Source organism: Phragmites australis, chromosome 4 (assembly GCF_958298935.1).
Source record: "Phragmites australis chromosome 4, lpPhrAust1.1, whole genome shotgun sequence".
NCBI classification, from domain to species: Eukaryota; Viridiplantae; Streptophyta; class Magnoliopsida; order Poales; family Poaceae; genus Phragmites; species Phragmites australis.
In genome coordinates, this window is record NC_084924.1 from 46846049 (window position 1) to 46871567 (window position 25519).

Sequence of the window (25519 nt, forward strand, 5' to 3'; positions counted from 1 at the left end):
AATTAAGTATTAGTGTTTCCTGTAAAACACGGGTGTTCATAATTTGTGAGATTGCATTGCTTTTGAATATTCAGCAAATGCATAATGCTTGCACGGAGTGTAATGGTTAGCAGCAGCAACATGCCAAGTAAACTTTCCTCACATAAGCTGCACTATTTTGAATTTTACTGTTGCTAAAACATGATTGACAAGATACGAGAAAATCCTTTTCAGCTTTATTTCATGGGAACACTGCTGTATATTATAGATTTTATGAAGATGCAGTACAAGTTGTCACTGCAGTTTGCTATAACCTGGCTACTAACGGTAGGTATAAGGTTTGTCTTGTCACTAAATTAGAGTTTTCAGGCATAATGATATGAGAACACATGTCATCTTCATAACTCAAGCACTTGCATATATCTTTGAAAGTCTAGACCTTTAATCTTGGAGTTTAGCCTTTTGGTTATTTAGGTTGAAAGCCTGAGGTTAGCCTTTAGAGAATTTCAAAAGCTACAACATTTAACATGTCTACAGGCTATAGCTGATAGCTGGATCTTGCCTCTTCTGTGTAGGACGTAAGAAAAAACACTAGATCAGATGATTAAAACACGAGGCTGGAAGCTTAGGTCTGTTAATTATCTTGCACATTGTACAGTAGCTAGACTCTGTACTTAACTTGATAGGCTTAATCATCGCATCAGGGATCTACAGACTAGATCACTAGATGAACAAGGCAGAGGCATGATGTAGCCATGGAGGCCTGTCAGAGCCAATTGTAGCTTTGCAAAGCTTGTCTTGCAAGCACCCTACAGCATGGCACGAACACTTGCCCCTACAGTACAATGTGTTACGTCCTTTGTCTATCTCCCTATATATATGCCCCTGCCATTCCATAAAAGTCATTGTGTGAAGCACAATGGCTGTTTTTCTGCTTCTGCTTGCTGTTTTCTCTCTTACCTTTGCCATTTATCCCATTCAATCCACTCCAGGATCTCATGCAGATGTACTATTTTTCATGGATTTTTCAGTCCTTTTATCTTTTGATCAAATGATGTGTTCAGATTATGTATGGTCTTTCTGTTATTCTCCAGGTTCACATTGTGTACTTGGGCCACAACAATGGCCTCAGTCCTTCTCTAACTTCACGGTTTCATCTGCAGCTTCTATCAAGAGTCTTTACAAAGTAATTGATTCTATTTTTTCCTACCGTAATTGTTGGTGTAAAAATGAAGGGAAATAACAAAGTGCATGCTGAGCTTCTCGTGAAGTTGACATTACCATGTGCAGAAACTCCATCCTTTAACATCATCCTTTAACAGTTTGCACAGTTCTAATGTGAATGTCCTTGATCAATTATGTTATATTGCTGCATATGTCAGATAAACAGAGGTAATACTTTAATGAAATAAAAATTAATGGAAGCTTAACTGTTCCTACGTATTTGTATCGTAGTATACAACTATTATGTTTGTTTCTCATATCGACTCAAGTGGTGCAGCATGCTAAATTGAAGCAAATTAATTACTGCTTTAGAGAATTCAGACCCTCAGTTAACATAACTTAGGCATGCTTTTCTTCCTAGGAAAAAAATGTGACTAGTGACATTTTTGCACTCAACATTGCAGGCCGGATGAAGCTAGAGAAGCTATTCTGTACAGCTACAGCTATGGATTCTCTGGTTTTGCTGCTCTGCTCAATTCAACGCAGGCTGCCACACTGTCTGGTATGCAGCTAATTGTATCCGTTGTTTGTTATCAGAACATGCATGCATCTACCTTGTTATGTTTAGTTCATTATTGCCATGAACTGACAACTTACAAGAGAGCTCATGACCATTTCAAGCAGAAACAGAAGAGGTCATATCAGTATTCAGGAGTAGGATGCTTCAGGTTCATACAACAAGGAGCTGGGATTTCATGGGCCTCAGCCTGCACACGCAAATGGAAAAATCATCCCAAATGCATCTGAAATTTGGAGGTGATGTAATTGTCGGCGTCCTCGATACTGGTACTTATCCTCTAAACCCATTGCACTCGGCTGTATCTGCTGCTCTGTCTCGATACATGAAAAGAGGAGTTCACTTGATGATCGTCTAGCCTGAAAAATATGGTTTCAGAATATTCATCCACAAAGTTGCTTGAGAGAATTGACATCTATGCAGATAATTGAGCAGTCTTGATATGAAAGATAGAATGATTACTATGATCCTTGCATGCCCTGCAACGATCTGAAGTTAAAAAAAAAAAATCCTAGCACTCATTTTTGTTAGTTGTTACAAAGTGTGGTCCTTGACATTCCACTTGGATGCTTGAGACATCGATCTTTTCATGTGCCCTCAGGAGTGTGGCCTGAATCCGAAAGCTTCAGGGATGACCCCCACTTAGGCCCCATCCCGTCGTCATGGCGGGGCACGTGCGTGGGAGGCGACCAGTTCGACCCGGCCACCGCATGCAACCGCAAGCTCATCGGCGCGCGTTACTACCTCGCCGGCTTCGAGCACGAGCTCGGCCCGCTGAACACCAGCGGCGGTTCGGAGTACCGGTCGCCGCGCGACCGCGTCGGCCACGGCACGCACACGGCGTCCACGGCCGTGGGCGCCGTGGCACCCAACGCCAGCTATTTCGGCCTGTCCCGCGGGGTCGCGCGCGGGGGCGCGCCCAGGGCGCGGCTCGCGGTGTACAAGGTGTGCTGGTTCAGGGACCTCTCGGGCCGGTGCAGCGACGCCGACATACTGGCCGCGTTCGACGACGCGCTGCGCGACGGCGTGCACGTCGTGTCGGCGTCCCTCGGCTCGCCGCCGCCGCTCATGCCGCTGTTCGAGACGAGCACGGATATCGGGTCGTTCCACGCGATGCAGCTGGGCGTCGTGACGGTGTTCTCTGCCGGGAACGACGGGCCGCACGCGGCGATGGTGCAGAACGTGTCGCCGTGGGGGATCACCGTCGCCGCTAGCACCATCGACAGGAGGTTCCCGACGGTGATCACGCTCGGGAACAATGCCTCGATCGTGGTGAGTTTCGTGCTGCAGTGACGTACGTACGTGCACACTGCACGTTGACGCTTTTGTGCAGTGTATATATGGATCACATGATGTGCAAGTAGCATGGGGCTTGCAACAAAGTTTGATCTGCAGTCCCTCGCAAAAGAAAAAAAGTTTGATCTGCTGATAACCATGGGTATTTGCACAGGGAGAGAGCTTCAACGTGAAAGACATGAAGATGGATTTGGTCGAAAGCAGTAGCGTCTTTACCGATGGGTAATCACTCTCTCTCTCTCTCTCTCTCTCTGATCAGCAGGAAAGTACTTGTTTTAGTAGCACAGTAATATGCATCTGACACGTTTTGCTTTTGTGGACGAAGGACATGCGCCTTCGAGCAGCTGATCAACCGCACGGCCGCGTTGGGCAAGATCGTTCTTTGCTTCTCCACCATGGGGATGGTGTCCAGCGATGACGCGGCGCTGGCGGTGTACGCCGTCAAGGGCTCCGGCGTGATCTTCGCCGACACCATCACCCGGAAATCGATCCAGGACAACTTCCTGCCCACCGTCCACGTCGACCTTTACCAGGGCACCCAGATCCTGTACTACATCCGCTCATCCAGGTGCTTTACTTAACCACTGACCAAGTGCGCTCGATCTCCGTCCGATCGCAAATGCGCGCGATCCAATGGCCAATATCGCGCGCATTTGCTCAGCCGCTCTTGCTGTCAACTTTCTAACTGCAGTACAATTAATCCCTGCGATCGTGCACGCAGCAAGCCGACGGTGCACATTTCCCCGAGCAAAACCGTCGTCGGCAAGACTCCGGCGCCGGTTGTGGCATACTTCTCATCCAGAGGGCCGAGCTCCGTCTCTCCAAACATCCTTAAGGTACTCTCTCCTACCTCACCGCACTTCGCAGTTCACACACGTACAGCTGAGCAAATATGGCCCCGGCAGCCCTTCAAGCTAGAGTCGACTTCGCCGTGGGTTCAGCCCATGTTGAAGCTTTGTCGTCGCACATGAGGATTCTTACGCTAGTGTGCTGTGATGCGTTGCCCCGTGATTATGTTGCAGCCTGATGTCACCGCTCCTGGAGTCAACATACTGGCGGCATGGCCGCCCACGTCCTCGCCGACGGTGATCCCCCTGGACGGGCGCTCCACGAAGTGGAACTTCGATTCGGGGACGTCCATGTCGTGCCCGCACGTCTCCGGCATCGCCGCTGTTGTCAAATCCGTGCACCCGACCTGGTCACCGGCAGCCGTCAAGTCTGCCCTCATGACAACAGGTTTCTACTGTGCTGCGCATCTTAGTCGCTAGTGGTAGGTTGCATCGAAATACTCTGTCTTTGTAATCTTATTTTCGTGTGTGCTTCCCCGCAGCGTACGTGTACGACGACACGTCGGACGTGATGCTGGCCGGCGGGACGCTGAAGGCGGCAGACGCCTTCGACGTCGGCGCGGGGCACGTGGACCCGCTTCGTGCGCTGGACCCGGGGCTGGTCTACGACGCGGGCGCGAGCGACCACGTGCTGTTCCTCTGCAGCCTCGGCTACACGGCGGAGCAGATCCGGCAGATGGTGCTCCCGTCCCCGGCGCTCGACACGAGCTGCCCCGGCGACGCGGCGACACACGCCGACCTCAACTACCCGGCCGTCGTGCTCGCAGACCTCAACGCCACGGTGACCGTGAGGCGGACGGTGACCAACGTGGGCGCCAACAGGGACGCCGTGTACCGCGCCACCGTCGTGAGCCCGCAGGGCGCGCGGGCCGCCGTGTGGCCGCAGGCGCTGACCTTCTCCGCGTACCACGACAACAATAGGGCTTCCTACTACGTGACCGTGACGCCGGCGAAGCTGTCGCGCGGCCGGTTCGACTTCGGCGAGATCGTGTGGTCCGACGGCTACCACCGCGTCCGCACGCCGCTGGTCATCAGGGTGACCAACCTGCCGGACGACGGCGTCGGCACCGTTGGGCAAGCCATGGGTGACCGTGACCATGGCGCCATTGATTTACAGGCTGCATAGCTCCGGTTCTTGGCAGCGCACGGTCTCAGAACTCGTTCAATTTTCAGATATTTCGCGTGTGTGGATCTCGTCAAACATTTTTTTAAGGCAAATGAGCCATTAGATGGAGATCTAAGGAGCAGTAAATGTTGTTGTTGTTTTTTGTTTAAACGGGGCCGCAAAACAGGCCCAATGGTCTGTTAGAATTGTTAACTGGTCCGCCAAACAATCCGTTAGTTTGTTTCTATACTTAACCGGCGCACAATGAACCCGTTTATGTTTCTCAGCGAAACAGGCCCCCCATTTACAGCCCAGTACCAAACGAAATTTGTATTGGGCTCTCTTCAATAAAAGCCCAAGACAATAGAGTTTTTTATTTTTATATTTTCTAACATAAATATTTATTAAAATATACTCTAAATAAAAAAATTTACGAAAATATACTCACTGAGAGAGCGGTAAGCAGCCTCGCTCAGGCCACAGGCCCTTACAACCCCTGAAAGGACGGTTAGACCCATGCATAAACAGTAACCCATGAGAAAAGTAATCGATGACTTCAATTTCAATTATTAGATATTATAAAAGTATATTTTTTGGAGAATTTAAATTTAAATTCTATATAGTCTTTTTGGGTGAATTTAATTAAAATATGTTGCACATAGATTATGAAATATGTAAAAAAAATTCTAAAATTTTTTTAGCACAAGAAGACCACTCTTTTGAACAGAGAAGATGAGAATAAAAATTGAAGCTACCGAGTACTGTTCCCACTGGTTATTGTACATGCATGGGGGCTAACCGTACTTTTAGGGGTTGTAAGGCCTACTCACCTCATAGGAGGGCCGTAAGGGCCTATGGCATGGGCAAAGCTCCTTACCACGTCTAACCTCCGTGATTGGACTAATCTTTTTATTAACAACACATGAAAACATACTTAATTTATTTAATTAATATGAAATTAATGGGCTCTCTTATTGGCTAGGGGAGCCAGGGCCCTGCGCGCCCCCTTCTCAACCCCTGTATGCAGTGCATATATCAACCCGGGGGCCATGGCTAAACGGATACAGGAACCAGTAGAACTGTAGAAGAGACTTGAACCTGCTCCACTCGTGAATGAAAATTGGCTCATACCCAACCCCTAATAAAGGAATTATTACCCGCTTGGTTCCGGTGACAGACCCATTCCTATCTCTAAATCTCTAATCCGTAGAACGCACAAATAGACGACCTCGGTGAGGCATGGAACGTCAAGCCACGGCTCAAAAGCTCCAGGGTAGGGAGCGAACTTTTTTTAAGGAGATCCACACTCATATAGCTGCATAAGAGTTGTACTAGCGTATTCGAAGGAGCGTCAGAGCTTGAACCCGAATCGCTCTTCGGAGAGCTGTGTCTATGAATCAGTTGGTTCGGCAGCTAGCTCCTGTGCAGGGAGCGAACCTGGCCCTCGATTTCGTCAGGCACGGAACGTCTACTGGTGGTGCATGTCCTTGGCCAAAATTTGCCACAAATTCCAGGGTGTTGCTGTCAGTGGATTGTAGAGTACCCCAGCTTCTGCAGGGTCCGGTCAGAGCTACATGCACGGATTAGTTCAATTATTTCACCTTAAGTTTTGGGAGCGTTGATTGAGAAGTTGAGATGTGCCTCTTCGTTTGGGGGACGCGAGGAGGAAGGGAATTTTTGCGAGGCACGGCAAGCCGAGCTGAACCGAGCAACTTTGTTTACACTCATCTTCTGCATCAGGCAGAGTGTAGTTTAAAAGGACAGAGAGTATTTTCACTTGCCAAGTAAGATCAGGTCAGTTCACCTAGAGAAAACATGTGTATTTTGCCAAAGGGAATTACTATATCGTAGTAGGGTATTTCTTCCCTCCCTCCTTTTTCAACTCCTCCTTCAATTCCGGTGACTTCTAATCCTATCTTCTCTATCTTCAATCGGCTCCAATTTATCTCCGACTCTAGCAAGGCTTTGGTGAGATTAGGGTACGGGATTCAGCATGTCTCCACATATTAAGGGAAGACGAAAGAGGAAGGTCGATCCGACATTAGTCATGAACAGTGGACTATCGCTGGCCACAGTGACAGAGTATCGGTGGTGGGTGGGTTAGAGAGGGAGTGAGGCTCGATGACAGCTCGTTGGAGCTAGGAGTAGGATGGCATGCAGTGGAGAAATTTGCTAAGTAGGGAGAACAAAATTGGAGGGAAAATAAACATTGAGGGATCATTGGATCGAGATCCAACAGCCTAAAAAATTGAGTGTTGCGGGACTTAAACGCTCGAGTGCCGTATAGACCCGCATGTAAGCATGATGCAAAACGGGTAGGAACAAACTTGATCCAATCATTCATGTATGAATAAATCTCCGGTCCTTATCAACGATGTCCACTCTGCCGCCTGACAAACGGTGATGTATGCGTATCCTTTCATAACCCATTAGGAGTTGTGGTGATGTATCCTCAGTATAATGCTATATACGCTCCATATTTTTTTGTTGGCCCGAAAGTGACTAAAGCGATCACGTACGTTGCTTTTTTTCCTGGCTACGGATACACTTGTTATTGTTATCTCGCTCGGATGAAGCGCCGTAAAGCTCTGTGTACGCCTTTGCACCGTTTTGATCCGATCTGTTCCTCCTATCCGGAGAACTTGTCAAGAATAGCACAGTACCATGTTGCAGAGAGCTTCCCATTAGACCCACAACTAGCATTGTTAAAAAGAAAAAGAAGAAAAGATCCACAACTAGATGTGGTGTGGCACCTCAAAAGGTCTTCAAAAGAAGGCGGATCGCGATCGGACGCGACGGCGCCGTGCGCCTCTTGGATCATCAGCACGGGGAGGGTCGACACACAAGCCTAGCCTTATCTGCCGGCTGCCCGCCCGTAGCGATGAGTCGATATCTGGCGCCGGAATCTCACGCGAAAAGACGCCACCAGAACGGGAGCCGGCGAGCGCAGACTCTGGCGACCGGCCGGGCCGGGCGACTGGCGAGATCCAATTCTGGGACGCAACTTGTTCCCCAGTCCTTGTACGGGTGATTGGTTGTCATAAATAGATTTTGCTTTGGTGTATCTATATAATTTTTTAAAAAATATGTTTGGTTATTAATATACATTATTTTAATTTGGTTTGAAGAATGTAAATATACGTCCGTAGTCTAGCTGTATCTTCTTATGCAGTCAGATCCACTTATGAGTATTACATAATTATCTTCGAGCGAATAACTAATCAGAATCTCAGTTTTTTCATCTGCTCATACAAACTCAGATTCAGTCAATAAAACAGAAGTTCAGCTCAGTTTATCCAGACAAATACAATCAAATAAACATTTTTTTTACAACAAACATAACTTCACTCAATCTATTTTCTCTATACAATCTAATCACAATCTTAATAACTTTAACTTCGTGGGGGCAGAGTGGGTCTCGCCCGATCCCAGCCGTCTGGTAGGCAAGCAAGGGCAAGTTGCATCTGCAGCCCGTGCGACATCTTATCTTCACTTGTTTTCTTTGTGCTTGGAAACACGTCAGAAAAGAGGAGTGGTGGCGGAGGTAGAACCGTAGAAGAGCGCATCCACCCGCTCTTCTTTCTCTTCTCAATCTTTCTTTTCATCTTCCTCTCTTTTATCTATAATAAAAAAAGTAAACTACACAAAATTATAAATATTATATCATTTGTAATATAAATATAACTATTATGTATAGTAACATAAAAATATAAGTATTATGTACTAATTTTATATAAAACATGATTTTAATTAAATTAAAAAATAGTTTTATGTTTCTTCAATAATCCTAGAACTTTATGTATGTGTTCTATAATCTGTGTGCAACCTATTTTAATAAATTTTACCTAAAAATCTATGTATAATTTAAACTAAAATTATCTAAAAAGATTATTTTCATAACTCATAACAAGTGTTAGTCTTATATTTAATGTACTAACAATTATTAGTAGTTATAAAAGTAACTTATCTGAATTTTTTTAATTTAAATTATACACAAAATTTTTAGTAAATCTAATTAAAATAGATTGCAAATGCATTATAAAACATATAAAAAAGTTATATATATTAAAAAAATATAAGACTATTTTTGAATAAATATAATTAAAATTAGATTTTATATGAAATTAATGTATAATATTTATAGTTTTATATTACTTAGATATAATACTTAGATATAATACTCGTAGTTTTATACTATTCATTTAAAAAATATTAAGAGCCCTATTGGCTGCCCCGGGATCCGCACCTCACGAGAAAGGAAAGCTGGTTGTCGCCTGCCGCCGAGAGAGAGGAAAAAAAAGGGCTTTGGGCGCCTGCTGATGTGCTGGGTTCATGGACCATAGGCGACGGACGTGGCTGCCTGCGTGCGGCATGCATGGATGCACTGGAGCCGTGCAGTGCTCCAGTTAACTCTTGTTTTTTTCTCTCTCATTCGCATGACTTTCTTGTTTTCCTTTTTTTTTTAAAGTTCATGTAAACTGTGATAGTGCTGGAAGTGTGTTACCTGGACTGACCGGAAATGCTAGAGACAATCAGGCTGGTGATGAGCGGATTTGGACTCATGTAATTATTGTTAGCCACAACAGTGCACACCAACTCACTGCAAGATCACGCTGTACTGTTCTCCAACCAAAGGATATGAGTTCACCACCCTTCCCCGGTATAAATTTTCATATAATTTGCCCCGGAAACATGGTCATTGACCGAGTTTGGACCAAGAATCAGAGGGGAAAACAGCTGAAAATTAGACAATCAGAGACGAACAATTAAAAACCTAACTAATAATATTAGGGGACCAAGGCCCCTTGACCCAATAAAGCTCCGTCCCTGCTGACCATGGTAAAAAAAAGGTGTCACCAAGATAAGGATGTGAACACGCAACAATATCGGTCCCAAAATAAACAAGTTACACTCAAGCCAAACGCCAGAATTATGCCTAAATTAGCTATTAAACTAATCACTCAATAACCCAAATGAAACCAAGAAAGAAAGAAAAAGATAAAAGAAATGGCAGAGAGTTAGTAGTTATTTATCTATCGACAAAAAAGAGGAGGAAAATCTGTCAAATTTCATACCTTATAATTTGTATGGAGATTTGTGCACGTCTTTCTTTTCTGGTGAGCTCTCATCCTCTGCGACTAGGTCTCCTTCTCCGATGAGCTCCCATCAAGTTAGGGTTGAGGGTTTTCGAGGTTAGAGTTTGGGTTTTCGGAGGCTGTCGCCTTACAAAGAGACCCGGGGATGGTGGACGGTGGGCGGGATGGTGAGGCGGCAGGGGCACTGCTCGCCGCGATGGCGGAGGACGCCTGGTGGGACGGGTCGACGGCGGGGGCGTCAAAATGAGAGGGATTAGCGAAAGAGCGGGTGGTGAAGGTGGACTCGACGGCGTGGAGCCGCCAAAGACGCGACAGGAGGGTGGGGCGAGTTCGCCGGTGGCTGTGAGATTGAGTGGAGTCACGATGGGAAGGAGGGCGCTAGGAAGAAAGTGCGATGGAGGAGGAGGGGGCAACGGAGGTGGGTGGGCCAATGCTCGAGATCATAGGAGGGAGAGCGATGGCGCCACTGGTGCTTAGGAGTGGATGAGGTTGGGCTGGCGCTCGCTCGGGAGGAGGGAGGTGGATGGAGTGAATGAGATAAAACTAGATAGAGTAGTTAAAGAGATGAGATGTGAACCTAGACCGTTAGAGATCTATCGAATAATCTAAAATGTGGTAGATTTAATCAATCTAAATATGTCAACAGCTAACCACTCCTGTAAAAAAAAAAAGGGAGCTGAGGGAGTATGATAAAATAGTCTAAGGTCTATTTGTTTGTGTTTTTGTTTCTGGCTTCTTTGAAAAGTTGTGCTTTTAGTTTTTTGAAAAAATATTTTTGGATTTTAGCTATTAAATTTTACAATAATTTTTTAGCTTCTCAACACACTGCTTCTTAAAAAAACTACTCTCAGCTAGCTTTTTAAATTATAGTTTATTTTAGTAAACTTTTTTATTTAGATTTCTGATAGAAGTAAAAATCAGAAATAATTGAAACAAACATGCCGTAAGACAGAAATGGATAGAAGGGGAGGGGAATCCAACACATGCCCAAGCACGGCGCGGCGCGCCCAGTGAGAGAGAGAGGAGAGCCGTAGTCCTCTGGAGTTCCTCCCGCTGCTATATGACCCCCACACCCCACCCAAAACCTCCCCTCTTCCCTTCGCACTACCTCTAGCCGCCTCGCTGCTCTGCTCTCCTCTCTGGTGGCGGCTCGCGCCTCCCTACCCTATCCCCACCCGCCGCCGCCTCCTCCCCTCTCTCTGCCCCGAGCTCGCTCGCGCGTAGCTGCCTAGCTACGTACCTATCAGGAGGAGAGAAGGGAGAGGAGAAGGCTCGGACGGGCGCTCTCGGATCTCGCCGCTGCCTCCCGTTGGGATCTCGCTCGTTCGCACCATGGCTGCCGTCGCGCCGCCCCCGGCTCCGGCCTCCGCGCCCGCCCCGCCGGCGTCGGCTGCCGCTGCTCCGGCTCCTGCCGCCGCCCCTGTCGCGGATCGTATCCTTTTGGTTCTGGTTGCTTGCAAGGTTTTGCCTTTGGGGTGTTTGGTTACTTGTTTGGGTCGTGTGTCTTGCTGTGCCGTCTGTGGTGGCTATGTCCTCGCCGCCGCCCGCCCGCCCGGCTCCGTGTCCAGTGCCTCTTGTCTGTCCTTGCCGGCTCCTTTGCTTGGCTTGTACAGATCGATGTGTTTTACTGTTCTAGGCATCTGTCTGTTGGCTGGAAGCTACAGTGGACCAAAAATATACTTTTTCCGCGGTTTTGAGGTTGGTTTATCGCTACTGCTCGTTAGGATTTAGTAATTTGCAAGCTTCTGGGATCTGAATACACCGTTGTGACGCCTTAATTCATCGATTTGCTGTGCAAAGAAACCACGGATCTGCTGCAGAAGTTGTCGCTGGATTCGCAGCCCAAGGCAGCGGACGCAACCGAGCCCGCTGGTACCAAGAAGGTAGAGATACAACAGTAGGACTGATTGGTTTCCGTTTTGTGTACGGTCATGATTTGCTCCAGGTGATCTGCGATTCTGATTTGTTTGCTTGTTTATGCTGTTCAATTCAGCAGGGTACTGCAGCCAGCCAGCCGCTGAGCGTGTCGATCCCGCCGGAGCGGTCCATCACGCCAGTGCTTCAAGATTTTACGGATCCCAACCTGTTTTATCTGCCAGCATATTACTATGGAGGTGAGGGGTCGTGCAAAAACTCTTATGGTGATCATGTCCTAGCTAGCTTAAGTATCTTATCAAATTGTTTGTTGCTTTGGTATTCCTAGTGGTGTACCTGATAATAGAAGCTGGATCGCTTGTTTGTTTGAGAATTCTGTGCTTATGCTGACTGAATTGTGCTGGTGCTTGTCTTCCAGGCTACGATGGTTCCATGAGCGAGTGGGATGATTATCCTAGATATCTAAACCCAGATGGAGTGGAGATTGCCCCAGTAAGTTATCCTATAAGATATTATCCTTTAACTGGTCATGTGATGCTTCCCACGGTGATTTGCAACCTGCGTCATATTCTTAATGTAGATATGGTCAAATTGTTTGCTATTATTGTCTACCGATAGCTGTGCTGTCAAGTCTATTGTTGGACATGTAGTAAGTGGAAAGCTATTCACACTATTTTTAGGCATGGTTTGTGTTTTAGCTGGTTTTCTCTTTTCCTTGTGGTCTCCACACTGTTACCTCTCGCTCAAAAGCATTTTTCTCTCTTGTCTGCCACGAACATCTTGTCATTAGAATTTTGCATCTTGTATCTTGATGCTTCTCATATTTTTGCTACTTTCCGAAACATCACAATTAACTGTTTTTTGGGTCTTTTGAATCTCACAGGCCGTATACGGAGATATTTATGGATATGGGTATGCTCCTTATGGTGCATACTCTCCTGCCAGTTCCCCAGTTCCAACAGTTGATGGTCAGATGTTCGGCACACAGCATTATCAGTATCCAACTGCGTATTTTCAGCCTCCTACACCGGTTCCTTCTACCACTCAAGGTGACCTGCAGTCTTCTGTCAATCCTGAAAAGCCAGCAGCTAAAGCAGATCCTGCCAAGGCAACCACAAATGGTGTTCCTAATGGTACTGCACACAGTAACAGTGGAACTGTACCCCTTGCGTCAAGCCACCAAAATTCATCACTGACGCCTGATGGAACTTATAGGGCACCTTTGCTAGGTGGAGTTCCTTCTGCTGGTTACCTGGACTCAACATATGGGTATGACAGCACAGGAGCACACTTTGCATGGTATGATGGCTCTGCTTATACAAATGGACAGCAAAGAACAGCTACAACTAATTATATGTCGTCCTCGACATTCAATGGTAATGGTTCTTTAGCAAGAAATCAGAACAAGAGCTCGACAACGCAGCAGATGGTGAGTTCAGAAAAAAAATGTTGATAATATTGTTATTAATATGAAGTTGTGGCATTTTATACTAGATTTTCTGCTTATGCATGATTCCTGCTAGGCTAATCACTCCACTGTTTATCTGTTACAGTATGATAGATATCATTTCACTTTCATGGCTGCTGCTTAGTTTAAGCCACTTGATGGGATGCATAATCTTTTATAGAGTTCCATTTGCTTTAACACTTCCAGGACACATGCAGATTGTGAAATAGAAGGAATATTTTCTTTCTGATCGAGTAGTTTACGAAGTTTTACCTTTTGCCTTCTTTTTTGAATTGATTATGAAGATGCAACTTGGCTGTGCGGAGCACTTTTTCTTTCAGACTGAATCATATGTTTGCTCTGTATTGTCTTCATGCAGGGTATGCAGAACCGAAGACCTACAACTACAACAGGATCAGCTGCTCCTACATATCCAAATAGGATGTACCCGAGCTCTCGACCTTACACCCAGTATGGGAATTCAATGAAAACTGGGCTTGCTTATGGAAGTAGTGGTTACGATTCCAGGATATATGGTCAATGGGGACTTGGTATGGATAACAGGTACAGGCCTAGGGGCCGTGGTAACGGGTACTATGGCTATGGCAATGAGAGTCAGGATGGAACAATTGAGTTAAACAGAGGTCCTAGATCTGGCCGTTTCAAGAACCAGAAATTATATGGTCATACTGTTACTATTGCTGTGAAAGGGCAGAGCCTTCCTTCTGGTGAAAGCAAGAATGATAGTGCCGTACCTGATAGAGCACAGTTCAACAGAGATGACTTCCCTGTTCAATATGATGCTGCAAAGTTCTTTGTCATTAAATCGTACAGTGAGGATGATATCCACAAGAGCATAAAATATAATGTGTGGGCAAGCACCACCAATGGAAACAAGAAGCTTGATGCTGCTTATCAAGAAGCTCAGTCAAAGGGCTCTGCATGCCCTATATTCTTGTTTTTCTCGGTAAAACTGTTTTCCACCTTTGGTAGTCCTTTAAGAATGCTAAGTTAGGCTTCTTTTCCTGATGTCCTTCATGGTGAAATTTCAGGTGAATACAAGTGGGCAGTTTGTTGGTGTTGCTGAAATGACCGGCCCCGTTGATTTTGAGAAAACTCTGGAGTACTGGCAGCAAGACAAGTGGAATGGTTCCTTATCTGTCAAGTGGCACATTGTCAAAGACTTGCCTAACAATATTCTCAAGCACATCATTCTAGAGAACAATGAGAACAAGCCTGTCACAAATAGCCGCGACACACAAGAGGTAAGCATTGTTCATGCTCTCGTGTTAAGTTCACTGAAAAAAATGATGGCATCTTACTGTTCTCCCTTCTTATCCTCGTCAACAATTTAGGTACACCTTGAAAAAGGCATTCAGATGCTTAAGATATTCAAGGAGCATGTCAGTAAGACCTCCATCCTGGATGACTTCGCCTTTTATGAGAGCCGCCAGAAGTTGATGCAGGAAAAAAGGGTGAAACAGCAGCAGATCCCAAAGCAGGTACATTTGAATCTGAGCTCAGTCAATCATCAATTTCAGATTCCGGGGCCTTGCCTACTGTTTTATCCTTTTTGTAATACCTCTGGGTTGGTTGTTGTAATCCTGTAGGTCTGGGACAATAGGGCTCCCAATTCTGTCACCGGAGAGCAACAGCAGGAAGTTGCTAACGGGAAGCCAAAGCTATCTGTACCTAACAGCATCAACGGAGAGCTGAAGGTTCCTGCAGAGAATGGCGGTGCTCCCATTGCTACCTACGCCGCAAAGGTGGCCCAAACAGCAACCGAGAAACCTGTCCTCGCCAACGGAGTTGCCAAGACTTGTTAGATCGTTCGCATAACCGATGTTCCCAAGCTAGCCGTGAAGATGGACGGTCCGGTCCAAACTCAACTGAAGTGCGGTCCCAAGGAACCGGTGATCTAGTAAGGCTACCTGTGGAACTGGCAGCATGGCCCCAAGAGCCTTGCTTCACTGCGGAGCACCTGGAGAGCAATTGGCTAGTTATTAGTTTTCCCCTAGATTCTCTTTACTGTATTCCGTTTCAATTTCAGCTTGCTTAACTCGAAGACTCCTTAATAGCAGTATCATCAGAATGCCAGCCTCGTGGCTGGACAAAAGAATTGCGAAGGCCGTCTGGTTGGGAGCGTGTTGCGTTATTCGGTCGAGTATACCCCGTCTCGTCGTTATATCGAGTGGATCTGAAAGTGGGTTAGAGTCGAGCTTTACTTTGCTGGTATATTATAGCAGAACCACTTGCTTTTTTCATTGTCTGATGATGCTGAATTCGGTTCGGTGCTCCACTAGGGAGTTGTTGCAAAGATGACGAAGCAAAGCGGCTGCATTTGCCGTTCTGCTTTGCTCGCATCACTTGGTTGCTTGAAGTTATCACCACTTCCAGGTCTCTCTGCCTGTCGGCTGTGGTGCAGGTGGTAGCGTGGTGCCTGCAAGGCTGCAAGCACAATCGTGTCCGTCTCACAAAATGACAAAATAGCTGTGTCTTGTGTGCAAAGGGCAGAGCGTTTCGTCTGCGATGGAACGGTTGTAGATTGGGGGCATTTGCTTTTTCTGCCATCGGAGACTCTTGAGTAATATCTCATTTGCTATCTTATTTCACATGCATAGATTTAGAACGATTCGAATGTTATTTTTAGTAGTAATTATCACTCTTTAGATGATAACTTAGCAATTATCTTGTTGTACATGAGGCTGCTTCACACGGTCGGGGAGAAGCTCCGGGCGATGAACCGTTTCACACCAGGAACGCACAAATCCGTTTGTCAGTCCGTCGTTGGACGCCCCGAGCTGTACGTTGACGACGACGCTGGATCGGGGCGGGGGGCGCACACGGTGCAGTACTGGCGCTCGCTACCCCATGAGACGATCCAGTAGCCGGTGTCTGTGCAGGGACAGGGAGTTGTCGAGGGCAGAGATCCAACCGGGGGGAGAAAAAAAAAAGCCCTGCCCTGGTGCCTGGGTAGCGTCGTCGACCACCGGATTGAGGGCTGCGGAGAGTGTTGACGGTTGAGCCTGCCCAGGCTACGCAGAACGAGCAGGGCAGGAATGCAAGTATCCTCTATCGACTTCCATGATTGGAAGCCCCAGTGCGTTCTTTTTTTGTTTCAGATGACAACGTCGCTTTGCATATCGGCAAGGTAAAAAGTCACGAAATTTCCAGAGAAAAAGAAAAAAAAGGATGTCAGAAGTGGGATTTGAACCCACGCCCTCGTTAGAGGACCAGAACTTGAGTCTGGCGCCTTAGACCACTCGGCCATCCTGACCAGTTTGTTTATCTTGTGATATAAAGATATATTTTCTTTTGTGCATATGCAGCGATTGGCTGTAAAACACCGACAGGCTTCTACAGGCTGCAGGCGCCGAGGCATGCATCTGGCATTCCTTGCAAGAAGCAACAAAAATTGCACGTTAGTGAACCTCGTTGGTATGCTCGGTCTCTGGACAAAAATTGCTTCCGATCTCCTACCTAAGAATCGTGTACTTCAGTTTCAGGTGTTGCTCATTCTGCTGTTGCGTTGCACACTTGGAAAAATGCAACTCTGTATGTACTTACACACGTTCAATCTATCTCGGCTATCTATCTCTTCCACCTATACTCATCAATCCGTTGACAAATACTATAGTAGAATTTTTTTCGTGTTCACTCCCTTTAATATCTCTTCGGGAAAAGAGCAGAAAAGGAGCGAGAGGGAGGGAAGCGACAACGAGAAACCATCTATCCTGAGGCCCATGGATATGAGGCTGCAGTGGAAGCCTGCTCGTCTCGAGGGCTCTGCTCCTCTCCCATCCCACTCCACGCCCGCTCCAATGGCCACCTCCTCCATCCTCCCGCTCCACCTCCCGTCCTGCACAAGGCGGGCCACCGTGCGCGCATCCTCGTCCGCCGCCGTGGCGTCGTCCGCGGCCCCGGCGACCCCGCAGTCCCTGGAGGAGTCGTTCGGCCGGAAGGGCCTCAAGTTCAGCGCTGACCCCGCGGGGGGCGCCCCCACGGCAGAGCTGAGCGTGCGGAACGGCAGCTCGCTGCAGCTCCGGCTGGGCGACGGCCTGGTCACGTCGTACAGGCCCAAGGTGTACTGGAAGGACGACGGGTGCAGGGAGGTGCTGCACACGGTGGCCGACCCCGACCCCGGCAAGGTGAAGGGCGGCGTCGGGCTCGTGCTCAACGAGGTGTCCTCGTCGGGGGCCGCCCAGTCGCTTCTCGCCGGGTCGGAGTGGACCGTCAAGGATGCAGACTCCGACTCCTACGATGCGGTGCAGGTACATTTTTTTGGTGATGTACGTAGTAGAACTGTAGACTGCAATTGTACTTGTGTAGGCATCACGAAGAAGTACTGCAAGAATTCTAACTGTAGATGATTTAGGCCCAAACGCATGAATCTTGTAACAATTCCAAAAAAATTAGAGTAATCAGTATAAATAGCTCCGTTCACTGCAAAGAGGAGACAATTTCAATTTCAATTTCAAACGCATGAATCTTGTAACAATTTCTAATTTTTTGAAATTAGATATTTCGTTATCACGAAATTAAATCCTTGATCTCAACTACTAAATGACATCATAGTGAGCGTTTCCATCGGAAATACCGTGCTAATGACATCGCGTACGTGTCGCAGGTTGAGCTTGGGTGTGCCAAGGGCAAGCTGGATATCTCGTACGTGGTGACCCTGTACCCGCTGAGCATGGCGACGGCGGTGATCGTCCGGAACACCAGCAGCAAGCCGGTGGAGCTGACGAGCGCGGTGCTGAGCCACATCAAGTTCGACAAGCGGCGCGGCACGGCCGTGGAGGGCCTCCGGGGCTGCCCCTACTGCTCCCACCCGCCGCCGGCCTCCGGGTTCAGCATCCTCTCCCCGGCCGAGGCCATGAAGCGGGAGGACCCCGGCTGGCTCTCCTTCGGCGGCGAGGAGGAGCCCCGGCAGGGCGTCTGGACCGTCGAGGAGAACCTCTACACCACGCTCAAGAAGAAGGTGAGCCGGGTGTACGCCGCGCCGCCGGAGGAGAGGAAGAAGCGCATCTACAGCACCCCGCCGTCCAGGTTCACCACCATCGATCAGGTACTGATCGATTGCTCATCATCATGCAAGCTACTGATCGCTCGATCTTGAACCAAGAATCTTGATGCGTGCGTTGCGATTTGTGATTTGCAGTATAGCGGGCTCGGTTTCAGGCTAGTGAGGATGGGGTTCGAGGACATGTACCTGTGCAGCCCGGGGGCCATGTACGAGAGGTTCGGCACGGACTACTTCCTGTGCACGGGGCCGGCGTCCATGCTGGTACCCGTGGTCGTCAACCCTGGAGAGGAGTGGAGGGCGGCGCAGGTCATCGAGCACGACAACTTATAACTTTTCTTGGGTTTTCTGCTGAACAGAATTGCAGAATCGATTGGTTCGTGGACATTCTCGTATACATGCTCTGATGGGTCTTGGTCTCCTGTAATTGCCCGGTGCCAATGAGATAAATATACAGGAATAATTCTTTCAGTGAGAAGCAGCCTGTAGTCTCTCTCATTTCTCACTCCCGTCACCCCGTCAGGCGGAGCATGGGCGTGGCCAGCGGCCCAGAGCAGAGTGGCGCGTGCGGTCACGGCATGGCGCAGCGCGTCGGCACGAGCGGCGTCGTGCGGGCGGGCGGGCTGCCAGAAGCTGGGCTCCGCCGCCCCTGTCACATGACCCACCGTTGCCTCCCCGTCACATGATCCACCAAATGATAGTTGAATGGCACGGGCAAGGGATCATATCAATAGTTACAGGGAACTCAAATATGATCCACCAAATGGACAGGGCTAGTTCAAAACTGAAGTAAGTCGATATCATCATTGGATATACTAGCAAAATTACGCAAATCAATACATCGGTGGGTGGGCATAAAATTTCCATAAATAGACCCTCCTTCCACCATTCACAACAGATAAGAGTTCTCCAATAAGAAATCACATAAGAAATTAAGAATATCCCGAAGTATAGAAAACAAATTGAAAGGACTAAAACTAGCAACATCAAAGATGACCCAGTGCATGCTTAGATTTATAATTTTTTTTAAAAGGAAACGAATGTCACCATTTGTTGAATTTACAAAACCAAAGTAAATAAACTGCATTCACGCATGGCCTTTTCAATAATATGCCTTGTTTCCATCATTAGCAATTTATAAGATTCTCTAATAAGAAACTACAAAACACATGCAGAAGTATAGGAAAAGGTTGTTTCCCTAGGACAAGATTGTTACCCTTAAATCTTAATAGCCACCCAGATATTATCTGAAAAGCAGGATGGACAGATACACATATGATTTTGACCAAAGCATCTTATTAAATCACATGCAAGCTATTTCGTCGGATAAGAAAGAAGTTAAGTGACTAGAATGAAATAACCTGACAACCACCAGCGCTTCTTTGTATATCCCTCATGATCCTTTCAGAATCACTCCTAAAGCCGTCCTGCAAGAAGGCATTCACCATTGTAAGAAGCTGGACTCCTTAAATTTATAAAGACTAGTCAGTTTGCACGATAATTACACCACATTGCCATGGACAAAAACTCATGCGTACATAAGAAGACAAGATATTATGAGCAACTAAACAATTTGTGAACAAAGCAACAATTACAAAAAGTTGTCATGTAAACAAATAAAATACAAGACATGAACATTGCTTTCCAATTTAGAGAACAGAAATAGAAATATCAAAATATTTTGGAATGGCCAAGATCATTCAAGCAATAAGGAAACAGATACTCCCCTCCACCCCACTAGTCTCTCGGAACTAGCATATACTACATGCTGATAAACAAACGGTATAGTCTGGCAATACCTAGCATCACAACCACATCACTGTGACACCCCTTAACAGTTAACACTTAACACCAACTGGATTATTGGGAGCTTATTCTGTTGCTCTGTGTTGTTGACTAACATTTGGCTAATGGTTTATTTCAAGACAGGACAAAATATAACCTGCCCATTTTGTCAGGGTGCATCAACAATAGCTATATGAAGTTTGAAAACAGCGCGACATTGTAGCAAGTAGGAACCACAGCAAACAAGTGCATCGCTTTCCTCTACTGTGATGGTTTCTCAATCATCAGTCGAGTGCAATGTCATCGCCAGTCTTTAAAAGAAAGGATAGTTAGCGAAGCTTAGTATCCCTCTTGACTCATTGCTCCTTAGAGCTTACAATCAATCGACAACCTCGCCAAAAAAAAATGTATCTCCCTAAGCCCCTAACAACTAACAACATGGCCTCCTTTTAAATACTGATAAGTAACAATCCTAGGCTATTCATAGACTTGAAGCGATAACCAAGTCACAAAAGAACTCGAACATGTTGTTTAGTTGTCGCTTAATTGCCTCTATTTCGAACAAAACATACCTCAGCAAGCATATGATCCGCCTCATCGAACACAAGTATCTTGATCTCCCTCGTGGCCAGCTTCTTATTGGTAATCCACTTGATGAGTGTCCCAGAAGTGCCTATCACCACCTGGTCAGTAACTGCAGGCATTCTAGAGATCGGCACATAATCTTTTTGAGCTGGTGGGATCGCACAGGTACATGTAATGCCAGTAAACTTGCCCATCCTTGTGAGCACCGCCTTATTCTGCACAGTACAATCAAGCAAATTCAGCACTATATATTAGAGTTTCATCCAATAACAACCAATGATCACACTATCCATATGAGAGCGTAAAAGTAGGGAGCATTAATGTAACCTGCTGCGCAAGCTCCCTAGTGGGGCAAATGCAGATGGCCTGGGGGATCTTGCGGTGCGGGTCGACACGGCTGAGCATGCCGAGGACGAAGCAGGTGGTCTTGCCGGAGCAGTTGTGCGCCTGCGCGACGAGGTCCTTGTAGGGCGGCGTAAGGATCATGGGGAGGGTGATCGCCTGGATCTTGCTGAGCCCCCCATCTCACGTGCAGCCCCTTGAGCAGCTCCGGCGATAGCTTCAGATCCTCGAACGTCGTCGCCGACTCGTACACCGTGCCGCCCGACGTCACCTGGAGCGCAATCAATCAATCAGCTACCCGAGGTTACTGAGATGGGCTAGGGCTAGCGCCTGCGCCGGCGGGAGTGGGAACGGGTGCGTACGGCTTGGATATGCGAGTCGTCGGAATCGTCGAGGAGAGGCGGACCCTGCTGGTCGCTGACGTCGTCCTCCGGCGCGGTGAGGGAGAGCGACTCGATCTGCTTCGCCTGCGCCTCGACCATTGGCTCGGTGGTGGAAGACGATGAGGACGCCGCTGCCTCCGCTAACTTGGCCTCCTCCTCCTCCTCGACGTCCGCTCACGACTTCTTCACCGGCTCCGCCATGCCGCCGGCGTCGGCCATCCTCTCGCACGCGGGCAGATCGAGAGCAATCGAGGCGGATGAGAAACAGGGGAAGCAGCTCTAGGCCCAGTTTTTGCAAAGCTGAAATTTACTGAAAAACTGTTTAAAAAAAAGATGTTTAACACTTTTGAGAAAAGCTGTTAATGTATGGTCTAATTTTTAGGCTCCTAACGTATAGTTTTTTTTAAAAAATCACTCTCAGTCAGTTTATTACTAGTAGCTTTTAATTTATTTTATTAATGAGCACATGCGACTTACCATACAAGCTACGGCTCGTTCTCAGCTTTTAAGCGGAGTGCGTGCTCTGCCTGCGATTTACGCGCGGCGAGTCCGGGTTTTCGTGGGCCACGGCGGGAATGGTCATATGAAGATGTTGGGCTCGTTTTCTTTCCTCATAATATTGGGGGCTCTAGTGTATTACAACGACCCATAAACAAAGTGGATTTTTATTTTTTATTTCTTAAATGAAAAATGCAAAAATAGGCATCCATTTTCAAAAAAAAAAAAAATAAATTTATGATTTTTTAGAGCTAGATTATATCATCTGCTACAATATACTTTTTTCAGATTTTTTCATAACTATTTCTATGATATTTTGAATTTTGAGAGTAATAGAACATAGCATTTTTATTTTTAAACATGTCATCGGTTGAAAGAGCCATGATAGTTTAGATGTACGATTTTTCAAAACAGATGTCTATTTTTTATTAAAAAATATAAACATAAAAATAAAATTCAAATAAAGTGTACACTTCTTTAAAAAAGAGAAGAAGTAAGGAGGGAAGAGAGTGTACTAATCTAGAGAAGTTCCTTAAAAAACTCAAAAATCTGAAAAAGAAAAAGGAGAGTGTATACCCACTACAGGAAAAGAAACAAATTATAGGCAACTGCTATGCATTGCCTGGTCTCCTCAACCGTTGACTTTGTTCATGGTTCCATGATAAGAAAACCATAAAATACAGTAGGTGTTCCAGGTAAACATGACCTCTTAGATTAGACAATTCTAACGATTACAAGTCAGCAACAAACGCATGGCAAGGTGCCTAACCTCCATTTTGCAGGAAGAGCAACTGTTGAACATGCATGTATGTAGGATCAAATATGCACAAAATATTCTATCAGAGAGGGTGAATAATTACGGAAATCAAATTCAAAGATTAATTCACCTAAATCAAAAACAAACTTGAACTCAATATTTCACTCAAAACAGATTATACACACACTAGTAAAAACGACGTAGAGAAAAATCTGTTGGTTCGATTGCCCTAAAATTTGGACAAAAGAAACTAGATTCGAATATGAAACTATCCAAACAAGAATCGAGTTAATCGGTTATGTGGATTAAGAATTATGCCTAGTCGAAGTAGACTATATCAACTAGAATAGAGTTAATCAAAATCTAGTCGAGTTGACAAAAAGCTAGTTGAGATCAAACCAAAGCTACTCAAATTTTTCTCAAATCAAACACTAGATATTCGAACAAGTTTTTGGATGGATTAAACCAAAAGATGAAGCTCGCTAAAAACCCGAAATTAATCGAAAATCAAAACCAAGCACATAGAATATAGAACATAGAGAAAATTCTAAATCAACAATTCATCAACTTACGAAACTTGATTTTTATCACATAGATGAGTTTATAAGATAAATCTCTAAATCATCAAATAAGGATTTTCACAAAATCCCAAAATATCCCTCTCTAGGGTTTCCCTGTCTTTCTCTCTGTTGTGTTTTCTACCTAATACAACATACCACTCTATTTATTGGATGGCCACACGCACAAACGTGACTGAATCGAATTACAACTTCAAATTGTATTCAACTTGATCCCTATCCTCTTCTAATCATAAGAGGATAAACAACTCCTACTAATTAAGCTAATTAGTCAACAACTGTCACGTAATCATGCATGCAATATCTCACATGCATACGTAACCAACTGAGAGTCCCTCTCTGACACTAGCTCTTGTCTCAAGTTTAGCCACAACATGACTCCCTCGTGTATGATCCGACTCGAACAAGAATTCATCTTCACATTCTCTCACGACATCGCCTCCTGTGTCCATTGCGAAACCTTGTCTACATATGCATTATCCTCAGCTCGAACGTCCCGCATGACATTCTCGGTCACTACGACCTCAGTTCCTCCTGAATCTAGTTACCGAACCTCAATCCTCCCTGAACTTAGTTCGATGATCCCTCATCGACCACGTTCGCCTTTAAGCAACATCTTCACATGAATCAAATTAGTACGAGCACAAGTCCTTTATGATTTAACTCAAGATCAGTTTACACAACACCACACAAACTCCAAACAAAATCAACACGCTAACATAAGTATACATAATTTTTGATAGCACATTAAACCATCTATGCTATCCAAACATATCCAATAAATATCTTAGCAACTCATAAACATCATCCTAATATCATTATGCTAAAGTTCTGCTAATTTTAATATTCAAAACAATTTTTCATCACATGATGGGAGTTGATGAAAATATTGACAAAACCTCATGTGAATATTGGCAACCTCTTAACATGATTTGATTTTAAAATCAAATGCAAAGTGAAATAAAAAATCAAGAGAAAATTTTGACATGGAAATTCTCTCCCCCTCTGAGAAAAAAAAAACAAAATTTTCTCCAAAAATGAACAACTCTCTCCCCTTTGACAATGATTTCATCAAAAATTGAAAAGAGAGAATCATTTTTTTTTGTTTTTATCATAATGAGAATCATAGATCAGCCACATATATAACAAGATACTCGATAAGTCACACTATGAAGAGTATCTACACCAACCTGTTTACACATGTAAAAATATAGTGTGAGCATAACTTATCAAGTATAATTAATGATTTATTTGTAAAGCATGGTCTCGTAATCTCAACTACTCGAAACCTCAATTTCTATGCTATCAAAAATATGGTTATAAAAAGTATGTCATTGTTTTGATTAAAATCACATGTAACAAGGTACCAATTGTGATGTTGAGAATATCTTATATTCTTTTGCAAGGAATTATATGTACCATCAGTCTTATTCTATCCAACCATGCCAAACCTATGTCAAAAACACAATCAGAAGCTTAAGACAAAAGTTATGATCATACATAATTTCTTCCAAGTTCATATCAAAGTATAATGATAAGCAGTCTCGTAAAGAAGAAGTGCGATGGTATATATTTTCTTCTTCTTCTACCTATCAATTATTATTCAACACTTTTTTTTTATTTCTTTAAGTCTTTCACATATAGCATTTTTATCAAATAATAAAGTAATCAAGAGAGTTTAATCATGACAAGATTTAATTCAAGTTGTCATTCGATTTAGAAAGCTATTACAAAATCTATATTCTACACACACACACACACACACATATGAAGCTTCAAAAACTCTTATGTAGCATAAATATTGACTTTAAAAATCACATATGTATCAGATATGATACCCATCATGTTTCATTGTTTTCTCATTTTTAAACTCTGATAAGATCCAAGGTATAAGAACCCCCTCTCAAAACAATCTCATTGGATGAATAACATCAGAAAAACAAATCGAAAATAATCCAAAGGTTTTATGAAAATATTTATCAATTGGTGTTCAATATCCACACAGAGAAGTTCAATATTCCTTTTTTCAACATTGTCTCTAAGAAAATAAAATCTGATGTCAATGTGTTTAGTCCGAGAATATTGCGTAGAGTTTTTAGCAATACTTATAGTACTAATATTACCACATAAAAGTTAAACACTCTAAATTAACTCCATATTCTTTAAGTGTAGCAACTATCC

At 45.2% G+C, this 25519-nt stretch overlaps 3 protein-coding genes, 1 non-coding gene and 1 pseudogene across 5 annotated transcripts; 3 read left to right on the forward strand and 2 right to left on the reverse strand.

The window, feature by feature from the left end:
- The first annotated feature begins 898 nt into the window (after nucleotides 1-898).
- LOC133914870 (subtilisin-like protease SBT3.18) lies at nucleotides 899-4990 on the forward strand. Its single transcript, XM_062357854.1, has 10 exons — nucleotides 899-985; nucleotides 1074-1165; nucleotides 1608-1705; nucleotides 1828-1989; nucleotides 2322-2992; nucleotides 3171-3238; nucleotides 3342-3584; nucleotides 3738-3852; nucleotides 4039-4252; nucleotides 4347-4990. Exons 1-10 carry the CDS (start codon nucleotides 899-901, stop codon nucleotides 4988-4990), a joined length of 2394 nt encoding a protein of 797 aa, XP_062213838.1.
- Nucleotides 4991-11143: 6153 nt separating this feature from the next.
- LOC133916887 (YTH domain-containing protein ECT4-like) lies at nucleotides 11144-15506 on the forward strand. Of its 2 annotated transcripts, none has more exons than XM_062360766.1 (9): nucleotides 11144-11497; nucleotides 11866-11948; nucleotides 12059-12179; nucleotides 12359-12432; nucleotides 12824-13369; nucleotides 13767-14354; nucleotides 14440-14652; nucleotides 14743-14889; nucleotides 14998-15506. In XM_062360766.1, exons 1-9 carry the CDS (start codon nucleotides 11398-11400, stop codon nucleotides 15211-15213), a joined length of 2088 nt encoding a protein of 695 aa, XP_062216750.1. In that variant the 5' UTR covers nucleotides 11144-11397; the 3' UTR covers nucleotides 15214-15506. The 2 variants fall into 2 exon arrangements, with proteins under 2 accessions (XP_062216750.1, XP_062216752.1); XM_062360768.1 differs by having other exon boundaries at nucleotides 12062-12179.
- Nucleotides 15507-16580: 1074 nt separating this feature from the next.
- TRNAL-CAA (transfer RNA leucine (anticodon CAA)) lies at nucleotides 16581-16664 on the reverse strand. The gene has a single exon. It is a non-coding gene; the product is annotated as a tRNA-Leu (tRNA).
- A 421-nt stretch (nucleotides 16665-17085) lies between these two features.
- On the forward strand, nucleotides 17086-18881 carry LOC133916888 (photosynthetic NDH subunit of subcomplex B 2, chloroplastic-like). The gene is made up of 3 exons (XM_062360769.1): nucleotides 17086-17658; nucleotides 18015-18455; nucleotides 18549-18881. The coding sequence occupies exons 1-3, from the start codon at nucleotides 17131-17133 to the stop codon at nucleotides 18741-18743; spliced, it is 1164 nt and encodes a 387-aa protein (XP_062216753.1). The 5' UTR covers nucleotides 17086-17130; the 3' UTR covers nucleotides 18744-18881.
- A 142-nt stretch (nucleotides 18882-19023) lies between these two features.
- On the reverse strand, nucleotides 19024-21792 carry LOC133916889 (DEAD-box ATP-dependent RNA helicase 38-like; annotated as a pseudogene).
- Between the last annotated feature and the right edge of the window lie 3727 nt (nucleotides 21793-25519).

Coding starts and splice junctions, on each gene's coding strand:
- LOC133916887 (XM_062360766.1), top strand. CDS start 11,398: ATGGCTGCCGTCGCGCCGCCCCCGGCTCCGGCCTCCGCGCCCGCCCCG. Junction 14,355..14,439: donor CTATATTCTTGTTTTTCTCG/GTAAAACTGTTT, acceptor GTGAAATTTCAG/GTGAATACAAGTGGGCAGTT. Junction 14,653..14,742: donor ATAGCCGCGACACACAAGAG/GTAAGCATTGTT, acceptor TCAACAATTTAG/GTACACCTTGAAAAAGGCAT.
- LOC133914870 (XM_062357854.1), top strand. CDS start 899: ATGGCTGTTTTTCTGCTTCTGCTTGCTGTTTTCTCTCTTACCTTTGCC. Junction 1,166..1,607: donor CTATCAAGAGTCTTTACAAA/GTAATTGATTCT, acceptor TCAACATTGCAG/GCCGGATGAAGCTAGAGAAG. Junction 1,706..1,827: donor GCAGGCTGCCACACTGTCTG/GTATGCAGCTAA, acceptor CATTTCAAGCAG/AAACAGAAGAGGTCATATCA.
- LOC133916888 (XM_062360769.1), top strand. CDS start 17,131: ATGGATATGAGGCTGCAGTGGAAGCCTGCTCGTCTCGAGGGCTCTGCT. Junction 17,659..18,014: donor ACTCCTACGATGCGGTGCAG/GTACATTTTTTT, acceptor TACGTGTCGCAG/GTTGAGCTTGGGTGTGCCAA. Junction 18,456..18,548: donor GGTTCACCACCATCGATCAG/GTACTGATCGAT, acceptor TGTGATTTGCAG/TATAGCGGGCTCGGTTTCAG.